Below are 19,069 nucleotides of genomic sequence, written 5' to 3'. Positions count from 1 at the left end.
AATTATGATGGCTGTTAAAATATTGAAATGAGTTACTGTGTGTAATGTTTCTGGGAAATGGTAGAAAGGATGATGTTTACTGAAACTATACAAACATGTAAAATGTTTTCTCAACACAGTTTCCCATTTATATTTGCACAGATGTGTGTAATGTCATCATGAAGCCTCTTCCAAGAAAGATAAATTAAATCAAAAGGTTTGAATAAGGCAAATAACTATAATGCTCTGGTGGTGCCTCTACACACCATCTCTTACCTCATTTTGTTCCCTTTTTCTAATCATAAATGATATTCACTGCCATTGAAAAATATAAAAAACAAACAATTTTTTTATGAAGGATTAAAGGTCCTCTGCACAAATAAAAAGGCCAGCTCTGAAGCTGCAAAGAAATATGCTTTAATTTAAAAGAGACAAAAGAGAGCATTACAGAAGAAATTGTCATAATCAAAGTTGAAAAAAAAAAATCTATTGTCTACTGTGCCTCTCTGTGGGAATTTTCCCAGCACAGACAGCTGTAAAGGAGGAGGGGTATTGTGCATTTCTGTACTCTCATTCTCTCTCTCTTTCTCTGTCAATAAATGTCTGCAATCATATTCTTGAGCTCCAGTGTGATTTCAAGGTTCATCTCTTCCATGCAGCTCAAACACTAATTATCCCAGCTGTAATTAGTAAGATAATTAAATACTGGCTCACTCATCACTCTACCTTGTGTCGGGTCATGATTCTCCCAGAAGACCTTGAGCAATTCCTCAAAGCTGATGTTTTCTGGCTGATACACTACTCGTACAATCTCTGCGTGGCCGGTTTTACCTTTAAAGACAAAGTAAAATCAGATGTTACTAGTGAGAATTAGCTAGTGTGTATCTATTTTTTATATCCGAGATTCAAAGCACAATCCTTTGTTTTCCCTTTTTTTTTCTAAAGGTGTTTTGATTTACCATCATTTACATTTAAGCCTTTTTATACAATATTTTATATACTTGCCAGCTTTATATACTTGGACAAGGCCAGCATGATATAAACCATTCAGAGAGGAAATGTTAGAGGAGATATTAGAGTGATGTCATTACAGTAGTTTGTCAGCTTACAGAAAGAAGAAAAGCAAAACCAAAAGTAGTTCTTAAGTATTTGCAACTGACAGCTAGCAAAATAATTGAAGATATTCTAATTACAGCATTGAAATATGAAAACTTGTATGTCTAAGCTGTCCTGACAGTATAAAACCAGGATTTACTTCCATCAGGTAAGATATGGATAAAATATTATAAAAACAAATTTCAAAGGTGTGTTTACACAAGATCACACAAACAGTTTCGAACTATTTCACACCATCCAAACCACTGATGCCAGTGGGGTTCAAAAAGAGTCGAAGAGAGCCTGACTGAACTTTATGGCAGCAGATGAAGTTTGTGGAATATTGACAGGTGTTGCAGCACGTTAAAACATACTATTCCAGTTTTCTAGTTGCATCATTGGCATGGCATTTTCATTCCTTATGTGCCTAATCATCCACAAGATTGTTGAAAGATCCAGCTTCATAAAATATGAAGGATCTGGCCAAATAATTCCCTTCAGTTGTAACTAATAGATCGATGAGTGCTCAGACATCTCAGGGTGAAAGTCCATCACACACTGAGTGCTACACAAGGATTTTATATTTAAAATTTTATAAATAGCTATATAGCATGTCTTTTGCAATTTATAAATGTAGGCATATTTGTTGCTATAATATATGCATGAAACTTACCTAATTCTTCAGTTTCATCAAACTAAGCAAATAACTAAAAAAGTGGACAGCCAGATCTGGCTTTGGTGGAGATGTAATAAGCTTCTTGATCACACCAGGCCAGCATTTACTTCATTTATGAGAGCATAAACTTCAGATTTACCCAACTGACTTCAACAGAACTCTCTAATTTCATGCAGTGCAACAACCGGATGAATCCAGCCCACTGATGGGTTCTGAATTAGCTGTCACCAAGCAAGAAAAATCTATGAGTAACTGAGAAGTGTTCAGTGGAAACAGCAATTCAGTACTGAGAAAAACTTTAATTAAAAAAAAAGTACAAAGAAATAAAAAGGATGCTAAGATATATTAAAGAAACTTAACAGGGAAAACCATGACAGTGTTAGTTAATGGGGCACCTGAAATGAAGAAAACCTAAATGAGGCACAGAGGGGTGGGCTAGCTGTTAAAAGGGATTTGAAAGACTGGGATTAAACTTAGTCTGTAATGGAGAGGAGTAATAGGTGACACATCTGGGATAACTGTAATGGAAATTTTGATAAAATCAAATTCGTTCATATCTAGTGTTCTTCACAATACAGCAAAGATATGCTGTCTGAGATTAAAAGACAAAAATTATACAGGTTTCATGTAACCTGTAGCTAAAGCCATGTCATCGTGTCCACCAGGGAACTGCACAGGCAAATGATGGCCCAATTCCTCTTTTACATGCACCACGCTTACTGAAGTCCATGGAAGCAACTCATTATCTGCAGTCAAATTTGGATGGTAGGTTGGCAGAAAAGGATCATACATTTAGTAGAATATGAGTACAAGTCAGAGATAATTGGCTTAATGAAACAGTGAAATGATCTTTCTATATTATGGCATCCACTGATAGCCAGCTTAGGTCAGGGATGGAATTTATTCCAGATTTCACAGCTTAATATGGACTATCAGTGAAAACAATGTTTTTTAGCCTTAGTTTAAGTTCAAGTAGGGACTTTTGCTGTTGCTTGAGCAGCAACTGGAGAGCAACTGGACAGAAGCTTGTCCCACTCCCACAAGCCTACACTGTATAACTGAAAAGAGATTAAGGGGTGGCTTCTGACTTTAATTCCTTTTTTTGTTTTATGTTGTTGGGCTGGGTTGTATTTTTTTTTGTAAGCCAATGCAAAGCTTATGAAAGGTTCTTATCACTCAGGAGCAAATTGCTTGTCTAAGATGACTAGCTTTAGATCACAAGAGAGTTTCTTAAAGAACTTCAAAACAACAGAGGCATTACCTTTCCTCTCAATTGAAGCAGCAATTACATCTTGTCAACACTGTCTGCTCTGACTAATTCATAAGTTCAAAGAATCAGCTTTCTTCTTTTCCACTGAACAAGAAAATAATGGTGCCACTTTGAGAACTATAGCCTGACCTTGAGAAAAAATCCTCAGATGTGTGGCTAGAAAAATGTTAGAACCTAGAGCATATTTAAAATCAATATTTGTCCTCAGGGAAAAGCAAGGAGGTAATGCTACTGGTCCCATCAGATTCACCTCTAAATTTCCCAAAGCCTTTCCACAGTCTAGTGGATTTTCTTTCAGAATATGGTGTGGCCATTTCTAAGAACCATCTTAGTCATTTGTGGTGAGCATACCTACTTGCTGACAATTTCATGGAAACTATACCAATTAGCTGGGTACACATGAGCAAACAGACAGATAAAAGGCTCTATAAGGAACAGAGTAACCACTTTTCCTAGAAGCAGCACAGTGATAAAATGGCAACAGGGAACAGGAAAAGAAAAAGAACAAACTCTCTATAGATGCAATATGCCCCACAAGAAGGAATCAAAAGATACCGGATTACCTTAAGTAGCATGTGGAAATGAACAGCTCGTTGGTGCTGAATATGAGCCAGCTGCAGCTAAAGTGGCAAAAGGGAACTTAAATTGGGTTCTGCCTGTTGATTTTTAAATTAGATATAAGGAATAAGGTCTTCCCTGTGAGGGTGGTGAGATTCTGGCACAGGGTGTTCAGAGAAGCTGTGGCTGCCCCATCACTGGCAGTATTCAAGGCCAGGATGCATGGGGCTTGGAGCAGCCTGATCTAGTGGAAGGTGTCCCTACCTATGGCAGAGGGTTGGAACTGGATGAGCTTTAATTTCTATTCTGTGATTCTATGGTCTTCGTATTTTACTTTTTTTGTTAGGCTTCAGTTTGACAATGAAAACAGAATAATTACCTTTCAGTTCGGATTTTACATATTTGGTACACTACAGTGCTGAAAGAAAAGCGCTGAAAGCTAACCACTCCTCTGTATTGTAAAAAAAACAAAATAAAAATCATTGAAATATTTCAAATCAAATCTTTTTTGTAGGATTTATTAAAATGGAGAGGCAGTAATCAAACACAATAAATCCCTTTGTTCTAAAAAACTGCATGTCTTACCAAGAAATTTAACAGGCTAACACTGAACAGCTGAAACAATTTTAAATGACCAGTGATAGATGCTATTCTTTCAGTGACACTCAGCTCTTCACCTTAGTGCCTCCTTCAAAATTTCTCATGAAAGGTCCATTTATATTAAGTCAGAGTCATGGTGTCCTCAGTTCTCCTACTGCTTTTAATTAGCTGATTTTTAATATTCCACACTGAAAGCATGCTCCCAAAAGTTCCAAAAGTTTTAACAAGTATGAACATTTCTAGAAGTCTTCTCCCAAAAAAAGCTTAATGTTTGAACCATTTTTTAAAATAATTTATTTAATCACTAAAAATAATTTCATTTGCTGTTAGCTGTGCAAATAGAAATCCTTTCTTTATAGGTGCCATTATCGGATTTCCAGTTATGGTGCTCAGTTCTCCTTCAGCTTTAGAAGGAGCTTAGCCATTGAAGAACCTTGCTGCAGATGATAAGACTTTATTACACCATGGCAGAGAGGGCTGTGTGCCAACAGCAGATTGTCTGTTTATCCTGTATCCATTTCCCACTTAGAAAACACAGCCAGTCTCAGAGGATTAGCTACAGTGAGCTCTTTCAGTGGGGATTCAAACTCTGGCAAAAATGTTCCTGTAAAAAGTAACAGAAAAAGACATCTGAGTGACACCTCCGTGTTCTTTTTCAATTTTTTTTCTTCCTAATAGTGTTTAGATTTTCACCTTCTTAATCGTCTCCCAGGTGAGTGCCCAAACCAATGAATTATAGAAGCGAATCCATTCTTTTTAACTTGCTTTATTCAGAAAGCATTTAATTATTTCCAGCAAAGTGGAACAACTTCAAAGGGCTGGCGTGAGAGCATCTCACCTGTGAATGAACACCCAGCAGCTACAGTGCTGCTACATAACATGTGGTCTTCATCTCCAGCTGGTCCAGCCCTGGGTGAATTGAGTTATAAAGCGTGAGCAGCAACCTTGCTTTTTTGAATTGCCAAAACTATTCCCTCCTCCCCCACTTCTACAATAAAAAAGGACTTGTTTCTGTTTACCCACTGAAATACAGGTCTTAAATCCAGCAAAAGTCTAAAGATAATGTAAAGAAATAGGTGGTAGTTTGTCAGCTGATGCTCATTTCAGAGCTTATTGATTTTGGAGCTACAACAATCTGTGCTAGCTAACGCTTAGGCCCTAGTGAACATGCAAAGTATTACATGAAAAGGTAGTAGGCCTTTTGAGCATCCATTTCTCCAAACTAGCCTGGGAAGTCTTTTATGTTGTAGTTATCAATAATAAAATTTCCAACTTCTTCCTCAAATAGCAATGTGTGAAATATAGTGGTTCAACACTAACGCACTGAAAGCCCACACTTCAAGAATCTTCTCAATTCTTATTTTTTTCTTTGAAATTAATGAGGATGAAAAGTGGAAATAATCACAAAGCAATAGATTTTTAAGATGGGTCTATTATGATAATTTTATTTTACTTCCTGCCTAATCGTAGATGAGAGAATTTCACTGGAGCAGGCACATATTTTTCACTTAAGTAACAGCTCTTGACTCAAAAGAACCCAACAGACCAAAAATCCACCAGAAGTCAAGGAAACTTCATCAAGAGGTCAATACCTCTCACTTTTAAAATAACTAAAGAAGAAAAACAAAGTCAACAGATATTCTGTTTATTAACTAAGCTTATTTATTTAAAGATCTTTCTGTACAATGACTGCTAAGAAGTCATCCCTTAACTTTTTTTTTCCCTGGATTTTTCAAATGAATTTCTAATATTTCTAATAAACAACACTGTTGGACACAGTTTTTTGTTTTCCTTTTTGATAACATAAGCAAGTATTAACTCAGACATTCAGCCTCTCCCTGGCCAAGACCATAAGCAGATGGCCAGGGAAAGGTTGAAAAAAAGTATGTGATACATCTACTACACCATACATGAAGAATCAACTGCCTTTATCTGAATTTGGCTCCTACTTGCTTCTTCTGAGACTGTTTTAGCTCTGCTTGGAGAGACAGTCAGCAACCCACCTTTACACATTCACTTTTGGCAACTCATGGTTTCCTGACCACTTTTCAGTTTTCCAGGGTGATTTTCCCACTGTTTGGAAGAGACTGTAAAATATATCATGTACACAATGGCACTAACACGTGGCTACTATTTTTTTACTTTCTTCTTTATATTTCAAATAACTGAAATAGGAGATAATGTTTGGTATATTATCAACTGAATTTATGCTTTACAAAATACAATGCTTTACTTGCTCAGTGTGATTCATGCTCTTTTATGCAGTTGTATTAAAGTATGTCAAACTTATAAAGTGAGAAGTCAATTTATCACTATTCCAGCCAATCCTGTAGTTGTTAATCAGAGTAAAATTTTCCATAAATTCTAGAAATTTCTGCCTGGACCACAGGAAATCACGTCTCTTCTGGCACAGACAGAAAATAGCATATACAGCATCTACAATGTGGTGCATGCATCTGAAGAGAGAATTTTCTTATATTTCATTAATTTATTTTAGAAGAGGGCAGATTAATTACACAGTAAATGAAAACTTTTAAAGGGAAGAAATTTTGCTGACTGAACAATGAACTGCTATAAAATGCATTTCTGGTGACTGTTAGAATCACTTAGATTTTCTAGCCTATCAAATCAAAATTAAGAGAATAAAGATAACAGTGAAAAATTGGATACAAAATGTTGTTATTGGTATTTTTTTCACAGATATTCAGTTGCCTTTTTTAGTAAAACTAGTTTAATGAATTTAAAATAAAGATTGTCAGTTTGAACAAAGAATATTGCTTTTTTTTCCTAAAAATCCTCAAAATAAAACTACTAAATTAACTTGTTTCTTATTTGCAAGTATTTAAAATTTATAAAGTATAGCTGTAAAAAGTTCTTACTTGTATTTGCTAAAATCCTATGTATTCTTTAGCAGTAAATTGTTTTTGAGAATTAGACACTGAGCAACATATCTGAAGGCAAGATTTCTACCAATGACACTTTTTCTGTTCTTATTTTTAAAATACATGCACATTGAAGAACCCATAAAAGGAAGAACTAATTATACAACTTATAGGACAAAAGGAAATGGCAAAACTTGACTATCTCATTCACTGTCCTTACAGGTTATGCCTTCTATAGGTTGAACATCCATACTGGAAGTACTTCAAGAGGAATCACTTCAGACTTGCTCTGGTCTGGTCCTGTAGACTGGATGCTGTGCACAGTTGAAGTGCATTAAGCATGCTACTAGACAGTATATTCTGATGTAATTTCACTCAAAAGGAATCTCAGCTTCAAAAGCAACAAACCAAATTTTGTGATTTCTTGCAGATGTCAGTGGAAAGCTTCTTTACCATTTGTATCGGAAGAAATGTCTGCACACTAGGGAGATATGTTTATATGGGACAAGGGGGAATGGAACTAAACTTACACAGGGCAAGTTCAGGTTAGATGTAAGGATAAAGTTCTTTACTGTGAGGGTGGTGAGGCACTGAAACAGGTTGCCCATAGAGGTGGTAAATGCTCCATCCCTGGCAGTGTTGAAGGTCAGGCTGAGCAGAGCCTTGGGCAACATGGTCAAGTGTGAGGCGTCCCTGCTCATGGGTGGGGGGGGGGGTGGTTGGAATTTGATGATCTTAAGGTCCTTTCCAACTCTAACTATTCTATGATTCTATGGGATATGTCTGCTCTGAGTTGTGCTGCTTTGCTAGCCAGGGTACAGAAGAGGTCACTGACCTGGATGAACTCCATCATCTAAAGGATTAATCTGACACTGCCCCTCAACAATACAGCAGAATATCTCCCACGGCATTCAGCTGAAGAAAAATGTTGAAGATAGGTATATAATTAATGCCCATCAACATGGTTCTATGGAACATAGGTCTTGTCAGCCAAACTCGATTTCATCCTCTCATGAAATTACAAGTCTAGTTTTAATAAATGTAGGATGTAATAGCAACCGGCTTAGACTTTATTAATGCATTTGACTTATTACTTCATGACAGTCTGATTAAAAAATTAACACTATACAGTATCAATAGTGCAGATGTTAAATGGATTAAGAATTGTCTAAATGACAGTGCTAAAAAAAAAATTGTCTGAAGGGAACAAGCATTGAATGGCAGCATTTTTATCTGTCCTCTGCAGGGGCTGGTACAAACCCTGTTGCTTTAAAAGTCTTTCATTGCTAATTTTAAAGAAAGAAGTTTCAACTTATAAAATTTGAGGATAACTCAAATGAGAAGGCTGATAGGATGGTTTTACAAAGCAATTACTTGCTGTGCTGGGCCATTCAATCGAGAATGTATTAAAAACAGTCATATGTAAAATTACCAATTAAGGGCAGAAGTGACACACACAATACCTGCAAATGGGGAACAATCTCTGAGGAAAGTGCAAGAGTGGCAGTGCACAAGTAAGTAAATATGGAATTTCATGGCAATATTGAAATAAACTGGAATACTGAATGAATTGGGAAGCCTAAGTTAAAAAAAGTTTGGTAGGAACAGCACTGGTGAGATCAATCCTGACACTAAGTAGATCCTTAAAAATAGTTTCAAGTGGCAGCCATAAAGAGCATGATATATTTAGCCTTTCAAAAAGAAAACCTAGAGGCTTTTAATTAAAGGATATAAGCATCTTCTCAGGAAGAGAATGACTAAGTGCAAAAGGGGTCTTTGAACAAGTAATGAAAAGGCATATCAAGTGCTAGTGGTAGGAATGGAAACCAGCAAATTCAAATGGAAAAGCAGGCGTATCTTTTAAGTACAGAAGATGGTTACTGCTCAATTACACTACTGTATCACTGGTGCTCCTATAAACCTGTGTCCTATAAACCAAGGGAAGCGGTCAATTCTTCATCTCTTGATGTTTTCAAATCTGATTTGATTTCCTTCTGGGAGAGACACTTCAGGCAAATAGCATTTAAACTTAAAGGAAAAAGTTGCAGGGCTTAATAAAATAGTAACTGGATGAAAAGTAATGACCTATGATATAAAAGATGTCAAATTAAATAATTCAGTGAGCCCTTACCAGTCTTAAATGGTGCGAATATATGAGTGAATTGCCCCTCTTTTTCCTTTGTTCACTTAGCTTTAACAAAGTCTTTCCATCCCAAACACTGTTATCTGTACAAAGAGTTGGGACTTTTTGTATTACCTTCTTTTCATCATGGTTGATGAGGTAGACTCTAACCTAACTACAATTTCTATATGATCTTTATATAGGTGAATTAAAATCTTTCAGCTACATTGTTGGGAACAAAAAAAAGGCATCATATTGCCACATTTAAAAAGTTCTAATTTAAAACTCTAAATTTAACCCTAAACTTACCCATCAGATAGACAGAACCTTTACATGCCAATAAATTGTGTTTACAGTTGTATGTGAAACCAAGGAAATTCCATGCCAGGCTTATAGCATCTAGCCTGTCTGAATCTGAATGTCAGCTTTAGGTTAGGACATATTAATTATGAAATTAATTAATATAATGAAGGATTACATATGGTGGAAGTAATGGGAACCACAGAACCTTAGCCTCATAACTAACAGCAATCTTGTATTATTTAAAGCAATTTACATTGCTGTGGAACCAAGAATTGGGACATAACTGGTTTACATTGTATGTTTGCTTTAAGAATGGCATGTTAAAGTTGCTTGTACAAAAAAACTTTAAGTCATGGTCTTGGAAACAAAAACGTGTTTCATAAACTCAAATACTCAAAAAATCACAATGTATCTCATGAAAGGCAGTCTGGGGAGTGATAAGAAATGGCAGAAGGTCAAAAACCAGTCATTCGAACACACAATGTACAAAGAAGTTGCACCAAAGACAGTTTGAAAAAATATCACTGAATTTGTCACTTTCCTGGCTGGGACAAACACTTAATAGCATAAAGCAGGACAAAACATTCAATTTTCTTCCCTAGACAGGATCCAATCTTTGGAATAGTACAACAAGACACAGAGTCCACCATTTTTCATTCCAAATATGTTTATTTCCATCTCCTCAAAGAAAGCACACTATGTACTGTGTCCAAAGTACATGATGAACTTGCTATCAAGAGTATAACACATCACAAATGCAAAGCACTCATCTGATTAAAATTATTTGTGTTAAAGATTTAGATTCTGTGAGAATTCAATCCCAAACTTTCAGCTTAGGTTTCTATTCAATACTTTGGATTGAGTGAATTTAGTTTCCTCAGACAAAAAAAAATGTAATTCAGAACTGAAGTCCTTGTATTCTTCAGTCCTACTCATTAACTTCCCCTCATATTAATTCCTTATCTGACATACTTGTGCACATAAGGTCAGATAAGAAAATGTCTATTAAGGAATGTAACAAGGCTACTATGACACAGCTGTGGCAAAATGAAATACCACAAAAGACTTCTTTTATTGACATATATGCTTTTCTATAAATGACAAACACCTTGATTTCTTGACAAGTACCAGGTATACAGGTCATTCTTGAAAAACATAATGAAGGAGTATGGCAAGAGAATTGAGCACAGAATAAGACCTTAGAGCATTCAACAAACTAATTGCCTTTTGTTTAGGGGTAAGACCTGTAGCAAACTGTAACTCGGGCTTCTGCCACTAACTAAAGCACAGGAGTCACTGTACCACACAGCTTTAGCCTGCTTCTGTTATCATCAATATCAATGTCATGCAGTTATGAATTTAGTAGCTCAGAAGACTGTTTCATTGCAAAGCTCCTTTAAAAGACTTGATTAATGAAATTATGTTGACATTTTTTATCACAACAGATAAACACAGTGATATATTATGTATATCCTGTTATCCATAGGCATGAAAAACTTTAAGGATAAAAGATTAATACTCTGTCACAGTTGCACCATGCCTTGGTACCAAAGATTTCAAAGTACTTTCTACATTTGTATTCCATTATCCCAATTTTGCAAAGCATAACCCACTGTCACATTGTGTCCTTCATAATTAATTTTCTATAGACACAGCATAATTTCTCTAAATATGACAAGCCCTGGGCTGACAGCATTTCTGTTCTTTTAAAACCCAAATGCAAAACCTTATCTAATATAAATATTTAGTGTGGGGCTAAGGGAAACAATATTATCATGCTTAGATAATAATGCGGAATATATATAGTTTTGACTTCAGGTAAGAATTTCAAAAGGTAGTAATTTATGATTATAAATTACAAAAATGCTACCTCAGTTACTGCCTTGGTGGATGTGAAGTCAGACAATGGCTTTAGGACCTGTGTCATCTCCTTCTCTTCCCAAACAAAACAGAGTCACAATACAAACCACTTCCAAAGTGAAGTACCATGGGGCAAGAAAATGCCTGCCAAATGAGGAAAGATGATTGAAACGTTGAAATTTGCCTTTAAAAGCAGTGAATAAACCAAATGTTAATATAATCCCCCAAAAGCTCTGAGAGATAAACAAATGACAAGGGTTTGAAAGGTAGAAACCTTCTGACTGCTCCATCTGCCAGGAATAGAGGCAGCTGATTGCACAGAGCAAAGAATGACTCAAGAGCAATCTTCTAGAGCCCATCATAGTAGGACTGACTGCATAAGTGGGTACAAGAACCTAAAAACTCACTAAATCACACAGTCACAAATGATTACAAAGAGGAAACCATTATTTCTAGATTGTGTTTCAGTTTGCCTGAATATTTATGGAGATCAAGGGAGTGATACTACAGGACAACCACAAGCAGGCTCAGGAGTAAGGAGCTATAGAGACCCAAGTCTCCAGAAAAGAGTCTTAAGCAGAGATTCATTCACAAAAATAGCTATAATGTCCCAAACCAAAGCAGGACTGGAGCTCTGCTCTGGTACATAAAAAACATAGATGGAAAAGAATATAAATTTATAAAGAAAATACTTGGACTCACTACTTTAATCCAGCTTCCATCTATTAAAGGAATATTTTCAATGAGAATTTAGCAGAAAACATTGATTGATTTTTTTTGTTTAAAGGTTTACAGCTTTTAACTGCAAAGCCTCTGTAGTACAGATATGCAATATTTCCTTAAATAAAGACAAAGAATAATAGAAATGCAAAGAAAATGCCATGCATTGAGAACAACTTTGAAAAGGGATAAATGGATGTAAATATAATACCAGGGACAACTATTTATAGCAAACTCAATGTAAGGAGTTGGAAAATATTAAATAATCTGGAATATAAAAAAGAAGAAATAAGAATGAGATATTTTAATACCTATGGTTTTACACTAGAATAACAAAAACTGTAGCTTTATTTTTCTCTCCAAAGTAATTTCAGGAAGAGGTTACTACTCTTAGGAGATCTCTGAATACAGGGTTAGACTTCTGAATTGGGATACCAACAGAGCACTTAGAAGAAAACTATATATACCTTAGTAGCCATGAACTGTAGACTAAAATAATAAAAAACAGGATAAATTTCTGTATTTGTACTCCGAAAGCTTCTCTTTCATATCTAACCTTAATGAAACTAATTTGACAGTTACATGATATAAGTATTATTTGGATCATTATTTCCCTCACAATTCCCCAAGAACAAATATGCAAAAAGCAGTACAGCCAACCTGGTTTCACCAGAGGCTTCTCCTAGACATCAAACTGGAAAGAGACAGGTTGGCAGAGAACTTCCTGAGGACAAACAGGCATTCTGAGGGCTTCCAGCAAAAACGAAACCAGGAGAACAATTCAGCATTAATTTATACTAGATAAACACTTTTTAGTCCAGCAAAACTAATAAAGAATTCTAGACAGAAAGTTCTAAAACCGCCCAAGGAACCTCTTTTCTGCAAAACTCTTAAACAGAAACAAATTATGTAAGTGGGTAGGAACTTAAAAAGACAACTTTTTGACAATTTATATACCTAGAACACAGCCATGAGAAAGTAGGCAAAAAGTGAGTAAGCAGACATTGCATGTCGTGTGATGGAAGACCAATGTCTGGACATGGAATCAAAACAGAGCGCCTCTCAAAATGCAATCACATTATAGATGTGACAGAGGAAATGCAAAGAAGCTCCTTAAGGATCAGGGGAAAATCCCCAAGTCAAAAGTATGAAAATTATATTTAGCTATTTCATCTACAGTGCCCTGGCAAAATTGTACCTTCCCTTTAAGAACATTTTAAATCCTTTGATTTCTTTTAAATATAAACTACAGCTATTGTCCCTGTTAACATGATATTCATGAAAGATTATTGAGGGAGAGGGCTAAAATACACCCAGTATAGGTATTGAAAACTGTGGTGAGGCCAGAGGCAGGTAAATAACTCATGTACAGTCTCTGGTGGGTGGTACAAATGTCTGCAAAGAGCAAGGATCATAAAATAGTTAGGGTTGGAAAGGACATTAAGATCATCTAGTTCCAAACCCCCTGCCATGGGCAGGGACACCTCACACAAAACCATGTCACCCAAGGCTCTGTCCAACCCAGCCTTGAACACTGTCAGGGTTGAAGCACTAAGAACTACCCTGGGCAACCCATTCAAGTGCCTCACCACCCTCACAGCATATCAACCGAACCACACAGCTTGGTGTCATCGGCAAGCTTGCTGAGAGCGCACTCAATCCCACTGTCCATGTCACCAACAAAGATGTTGAACGAGAACAGTCCCAACCCCAATCCCTGAGGGACACCACTCATTACTGATCTCCAGCCGGACATTGATCCGTTGACCACAACTCTTTGCATGCACCCATCCAGCCACTTCTTTATCCACTGAGTGGTCCACCTATCAAACTGATGTCTCTCCAGTTTACAGACAACAATATCGTGTGGGACAGTGTCGAATGCTTTGCACAAGTCCAGGTAGATGACATCAACTGCTCTACTCCTGTCCATCAGTTCCGTAGCCCCATCATAGAAGGCCATCGAATTGGTCAGGTAGGATTTCCCCTTAGTAAAGCCATGCTGGCTGTCACCAAACACCTTGTTGTTTTTCATGTGCTTCAGCATGCCTTCCAGGAGAATCTGCTCCAAGATTTTGCCAGGCACAGAGGTGAGACTGACTGGTCTGTAATTCCCTGGGTCATCCATTTTCACCTTCTTGAAAATGGGGGTTATATTTCCCTTTTTGCAGTTGTTGGGAACTTCACCTGACTGCCACGTTTTTTTGGGTATGATGGACAGTGGCTTAGCAACTTCATTCGCCAGCTCCTTCAGGACCCATGGATGGATTTCATCAGGTCCCATGCACTTGTGTACGTTCAGGTTCTTAAGATGGTCTCAAACCAGATCCTCTCCTACAGTGGGCGTAAGGTCTTCATTCTCACAGTCCCTGCGTCCGCCTTCCAAGCCTTGGGTGGTGTGGTCAGAGCATCTGTCAGTGAAGACTGAGGCAAAGAAGTCATTCAGAACCTTAGCCTTCTTCAAATCCAGAGTAGCCAGTTCTCCCGATAGCTTCCGGAGAGGGCCCATGCTGTCCCTAGTCTGTCTTTTATTTGCAATGTAATTATAGAAACCTTTCCTGTTATCTTTCATATCTCTAGCCAAGTTTAATTCTAACTGGGACTTATCTTTCCTAACCTGGTTCCTAGCTTCCCGGACAACATCCCTGTACTTTTTCCAGGCCGCCTGTCCTTGCTTCCACCTTTTATAAGCCTCTTTTTCCCCTCAAAGTTTTCTCAGCAGCTCCTTATCCATCCAAGGAGGTCTCCTGGCCCTCCTGCTGCACTTCCTTCTAGTTGGGATGCAACACTCCTGAGCTTGTAGTAGATGATCCTTGAATATTAACCAAGAGTCTTGGGCTCCCTGCCCTCTAGGGCTATATCCCATGGAACCTTACTAAGCAGGTTCCTGAAGAGGCCAAAGTCTGCTCTCTTGAAGTCCAGGGCAGTGAGCTTGCTGCATGCTTTTCTCACTGTCCTGAGGACCTCGAATTTGACCATATCATGATTACTGCATCCAAGGCTGCCCTGGAGCATCACATTTCCAACCAGCCCCTCCTTGTTGGTGAGCTTGAGGTCAAGCACAGCACATCTCCTTGTCGGCTCCTCTATCACTTGCAGAAGGAAGTTGTCTTCCACACAATCAAGGAACCTGGATTGCTTGTACTGGGCCATACCATCCCTCCAACAGATATCAGGATGGTTGAAGTCCTCCGTGAGGACAAGGGCCTGCAAGTGTGAGGCTGCTCCTATCTGTCTATAGAGTGCTTCATCCACAGATTCCTCTTGATCAGGCAGTCTGTAACAGATAACAGGCAGTCTGTAACAGAAAGAAAGGGGGCTTCAAATCAGAAAATCTGAAAAAGTTGGTGAGTTGGTAAAAGAAGAGATTTAGAAAACTTAAAAATATGATGAACAAATGAGTTTGAATACAGAGAATGCCAGAAAACTGCAGAGCTCACCGCAAAAAGGTGAGCTATAATACAACTTAAGGTTAATCATGAAAATATTGCAGTCTAAGCTGTGCACTTATATTCTCTGCTTCCCAAAGAATCCTTATCTGATAAAAAGAAACATTAGAGCTCTTGTACCTGGTGTGATCTTGACTGATGTCATAGCCTACAGCCTGGTAATCAGGATCTTGTGAAGACTAACTCAGCAACTGTTCTGGTCTTGCCTCTCATCTGGCCCAAGGCAGTTCTTCGCATACCATGAGGGACCCATCAATTGTTCTCCATTAACTGTAGATGGGGTTGAGGCACAACTGGGAAAATGCTTTATTTTCTTTAATCATGAAGAGAAAGCCAGTGACACTAGTGAGAGGTTCCTTTCAATCACAACGCATCCTGGGGATCCTACTGAGCATATAACAGTTGTCCTTCTGCTAGAAAATCACATCTCCCCCTTTTCCTGCCTTACTTCGTTATTATAATACCTGGTCATTACATTGCAAATTGTAGCTGCCATCACACTGTGCAAGGTGCTGTACAAATACAGAATATGAAAGAGGCCTGCCACGCACTGAAACTGCTGGAAAAAGAATCCAGATCACTAAATGATGTTTAAGACTCCTTCCAAACCAAACCATTCTATGATTCTATTAACGGTTGCTTGACTGTAAGTTTATTTTCCCAACTGTCCTCATGAAGGTCCCTGCAATGAGAAGAGGCAGCTTGTTCTATCGCCAACATCATCCAAGGCTACATGAACATTTTAGAATATCTCATTTCTGATTATGGTAAGTGGAATTCTTCATTCCTAGAATCTCACCCTGAGCATAAAACCCCACTTAGAGATGACTAGCATATTCTTAAGGACAGCGTGAAAAATATGCTGCACAGTGTCATAGGTTTCACAAAGACCATTAACCGCTGGAAATAGATCAAATGCCAGCTCATGTATTTCTACAGCTGCATGACCCATATTTGAGATCAGGTTTAAAAAATAAAGGCAAGGAGATCAATCCTTAGCCTTTAATAAATCTTTAAAGATATTCCACTTTTTGTGGCAAACCTTTTAGACATCATTAATTCTCACCCCAATTTTAATGAATGGCTGTGCCAATGCTTAACCTCAAGAAGTCATGCAAAACGAATTATTATTGAAGATTAATTATGCTGTAATAGGCCAGTAAGAGCAACCTTTATTTCAAGCACTGATAAAATTAATTAAAATTGAGTCCAGTAAACAGTGGACTGTTTATACTGCTACTTATATACAACAAAAAATATTTTTGCTTTTCTTTTTTTTCATGAAATGTGAATTGTTATACTTCACATTAGACCACTGAAAGCATTTGCCTCCCGCTTAAGCCTAATGAACATTCACTGTATTTGACTATCAATTATTTCTATTCAACCAATCACAAACTAAGAGTTTTAAACTACAGGTCACTGGTATCTTTTCTAAAATTCCCATTTAAATAGGAGTATTTAAGAAAAGTAAAGAAAGGATTTTAATTCAAGTGAAACCAATACTTCTTGACATCAAATCATCCAAACAGAAGTAACCAATTTGGATGCCCACGAGCACTTTGAAGACAATGAGGAAAAAAAGTAATTGTTTATCAGAAAACAAAATACCACAAAAACCCCCAAACCACACACAAACCAAACACAAACCAACCAAAAACCCCAACCAAATCTCAAGGAAGTAAAATATTCAAATAATGTGAATCGCTGTGCTCACATTTCTATTTACTGTACATGACCTACTACTGTGAGATCTATTAGAACTTAATAGCATCAAATCTGGCGAAATAAGGGACACAAATTTCTTTCTCACAGATACAAATCCTTGGGGATAATTTTTCTTATATTGAGAGGAACTCCAGCCTTTCTAAGCGAGATAGGAACAGGAAGATCCTGTGGCTAAGTGATGAGGTTACATAAATTCCACCTGTAATAAAATATAGTTTCTTAACATTGAGGGATAACCCCTTGACATCATTTATCTTCTTCAGCTATTTTTAATCCAAGCTTCTGTGCTGAATTCTATGGTCTGCAGATGCAGGAGGACAGAAGTCATGGTGGTCATCCACAGCACCAGAATCCACAAATCTATATGGATTCTATCCATCATTCCTTTCTTTCACAAGCTTTACTGAGAACATCACTTTTGTAATGCTCAGCACTCATTATAGTTTCCAACTCTCACTAAAACAGTTACTAGAGCCAACAGTGATACTTATAGTCAGCTCCCTCTATATAACTAGCCAGGGGTATTCTCTATCTTTCTTCCAGTTTTGCCTTCCAATGAAGCACAGATTCTACTACAGTGAGGACCCAATGGCCCGGTGCCCTACATCTGGCTTACGTGATACAAACTGCAGATGAAGGAAAGGGAAGAGATACTTCTCCATGACAGATGGATGATTAACATGTTTTGCTCTTTTCATCTCTCATTTTATCTGCAGGAAAGTGAATAACTTTCCTCTGGGATCATCTGAGGATATTTAGTGAATTCTTTTGCCACTGCTGAGGTCTTGTATGCTAGCTGTAGTTTTCCATTGCCTGCTTCTTGTATATGGCACATAGGATCACAGCTACCTGAGCTTCAATGTGGAAATAAGAGTGAGTTGTAGGAAGTGTGCCATAGCCTGAAGATTAGATTATTTGGTATCCCCCTTAAACTATGAACTATGTGAAACTACAATTACATATAAAATCACACTAACATTTACATTTTGGTTCTGTTTGTTTTGTTTTGGTTTTTTTTCTTCAGGAAGAAGGCCAGACTATTGGACAGTTCAAGGTTGTTCAGAAACTAAGAAGGTCGACAGAATGGTATCAGATTAGCGAGGTGTGAAGAGACATGGCTTGCAGGAAGACAAGTCTGTCAAAGAGCATGTTAAAGGGAAAGCTAAATCCAACCTAGAATATTTTGATGAGAAGTTACAGTAATCATGTAGAATCATAGAATTACAGAAGTGTTTGGGTTGGAAGGGACCTTAAAGATCAACCGGTTCCAGCCCCCTATGAAGGCAGGGGCACCTTCCACTAGACCAGGTTGCTCAAAGCCCCGTCCAACCTGGCCTTGAACACTGCCAGGGATGGGGCAGCCACAGCTTCTCTGGGCACCTCCCTCACAGGGAAGAACTCCTAAGATCTCATCTCAGTCTCCCCTCTGTCAGGTTAAAGCCATTCCCTCTTGTCCTGTCCCTACAGGCCCTTGTCAAAAGCCTCTCTCCAGACTTCTTGTCAGTCCCTTTAGGCACTGGAAGCTGCTCTAAGGTCTCCCTGGAGCGTTTTCTTCACCAGACTGAACAACCCCAGCTCTCTCAGCCTGTCTTCATAGGAGAGGTGTAAACAAAATCTTCTTTCCACAGGAGCGATGGATAGTATAGCAAGTGACAATGGCCGTAAGCTTGGACATTAGGAGAGCTTTTGTCACCAGGTCAGTGCTGCAGTGGAGCACACTAAGCTGTGCACTTCTGTAACCTCGGAGCTTTTCCTGACTTAGCCTGCCAAAGCCATTGATGACCTAACTGAGTGTTGAAGATGGGAGTTTGGAGTAAAGACTTTCAC

General features: G+C 37.9%; 1 protein-coding gene across 2 annotated transcripts in view; it reads right to left on the bottom strand.

Annotated features, from left to right (window-relative positions):
* The window catches only part of MSRA (methionine sulfoxide reductase A), a 279,293-nt gene that overhangs the window by 111,723 nt on the left and 148,501 nt on the right, over positions 1–19,069 (bottom strand). For both annotated transcript variants that reach the window (XM_034060935.1, XM_034060936.1), the window contains one exon: positions 706–810. In XM_034060935.1, the coding sequence (XP_033916826.1) occupies positions 706–810 (105 nt within the window). The remainder of the gene's footprint in view (positions 1–705; positions 811–19,069) is intronic.

This window comes from Melopsittacus undulatus, chromosome 3 (assembly GCF_012275295.1).
Source record: "Melopsittacus undulatus isolate bMelUnd1 chromosome 3, bMelUnd1.mat.Z, whole genome shotgun sequence".
Lineage (NCBI taxonomy): Eukaryota > Metazoa > Chordata > Aves > Psittaciformes > Psittaculidae > Melopsittacus > Melopsittacus undulatus.
This window is presented reverse-complemented; position numbering and strand designations above follow the sequence as displayed.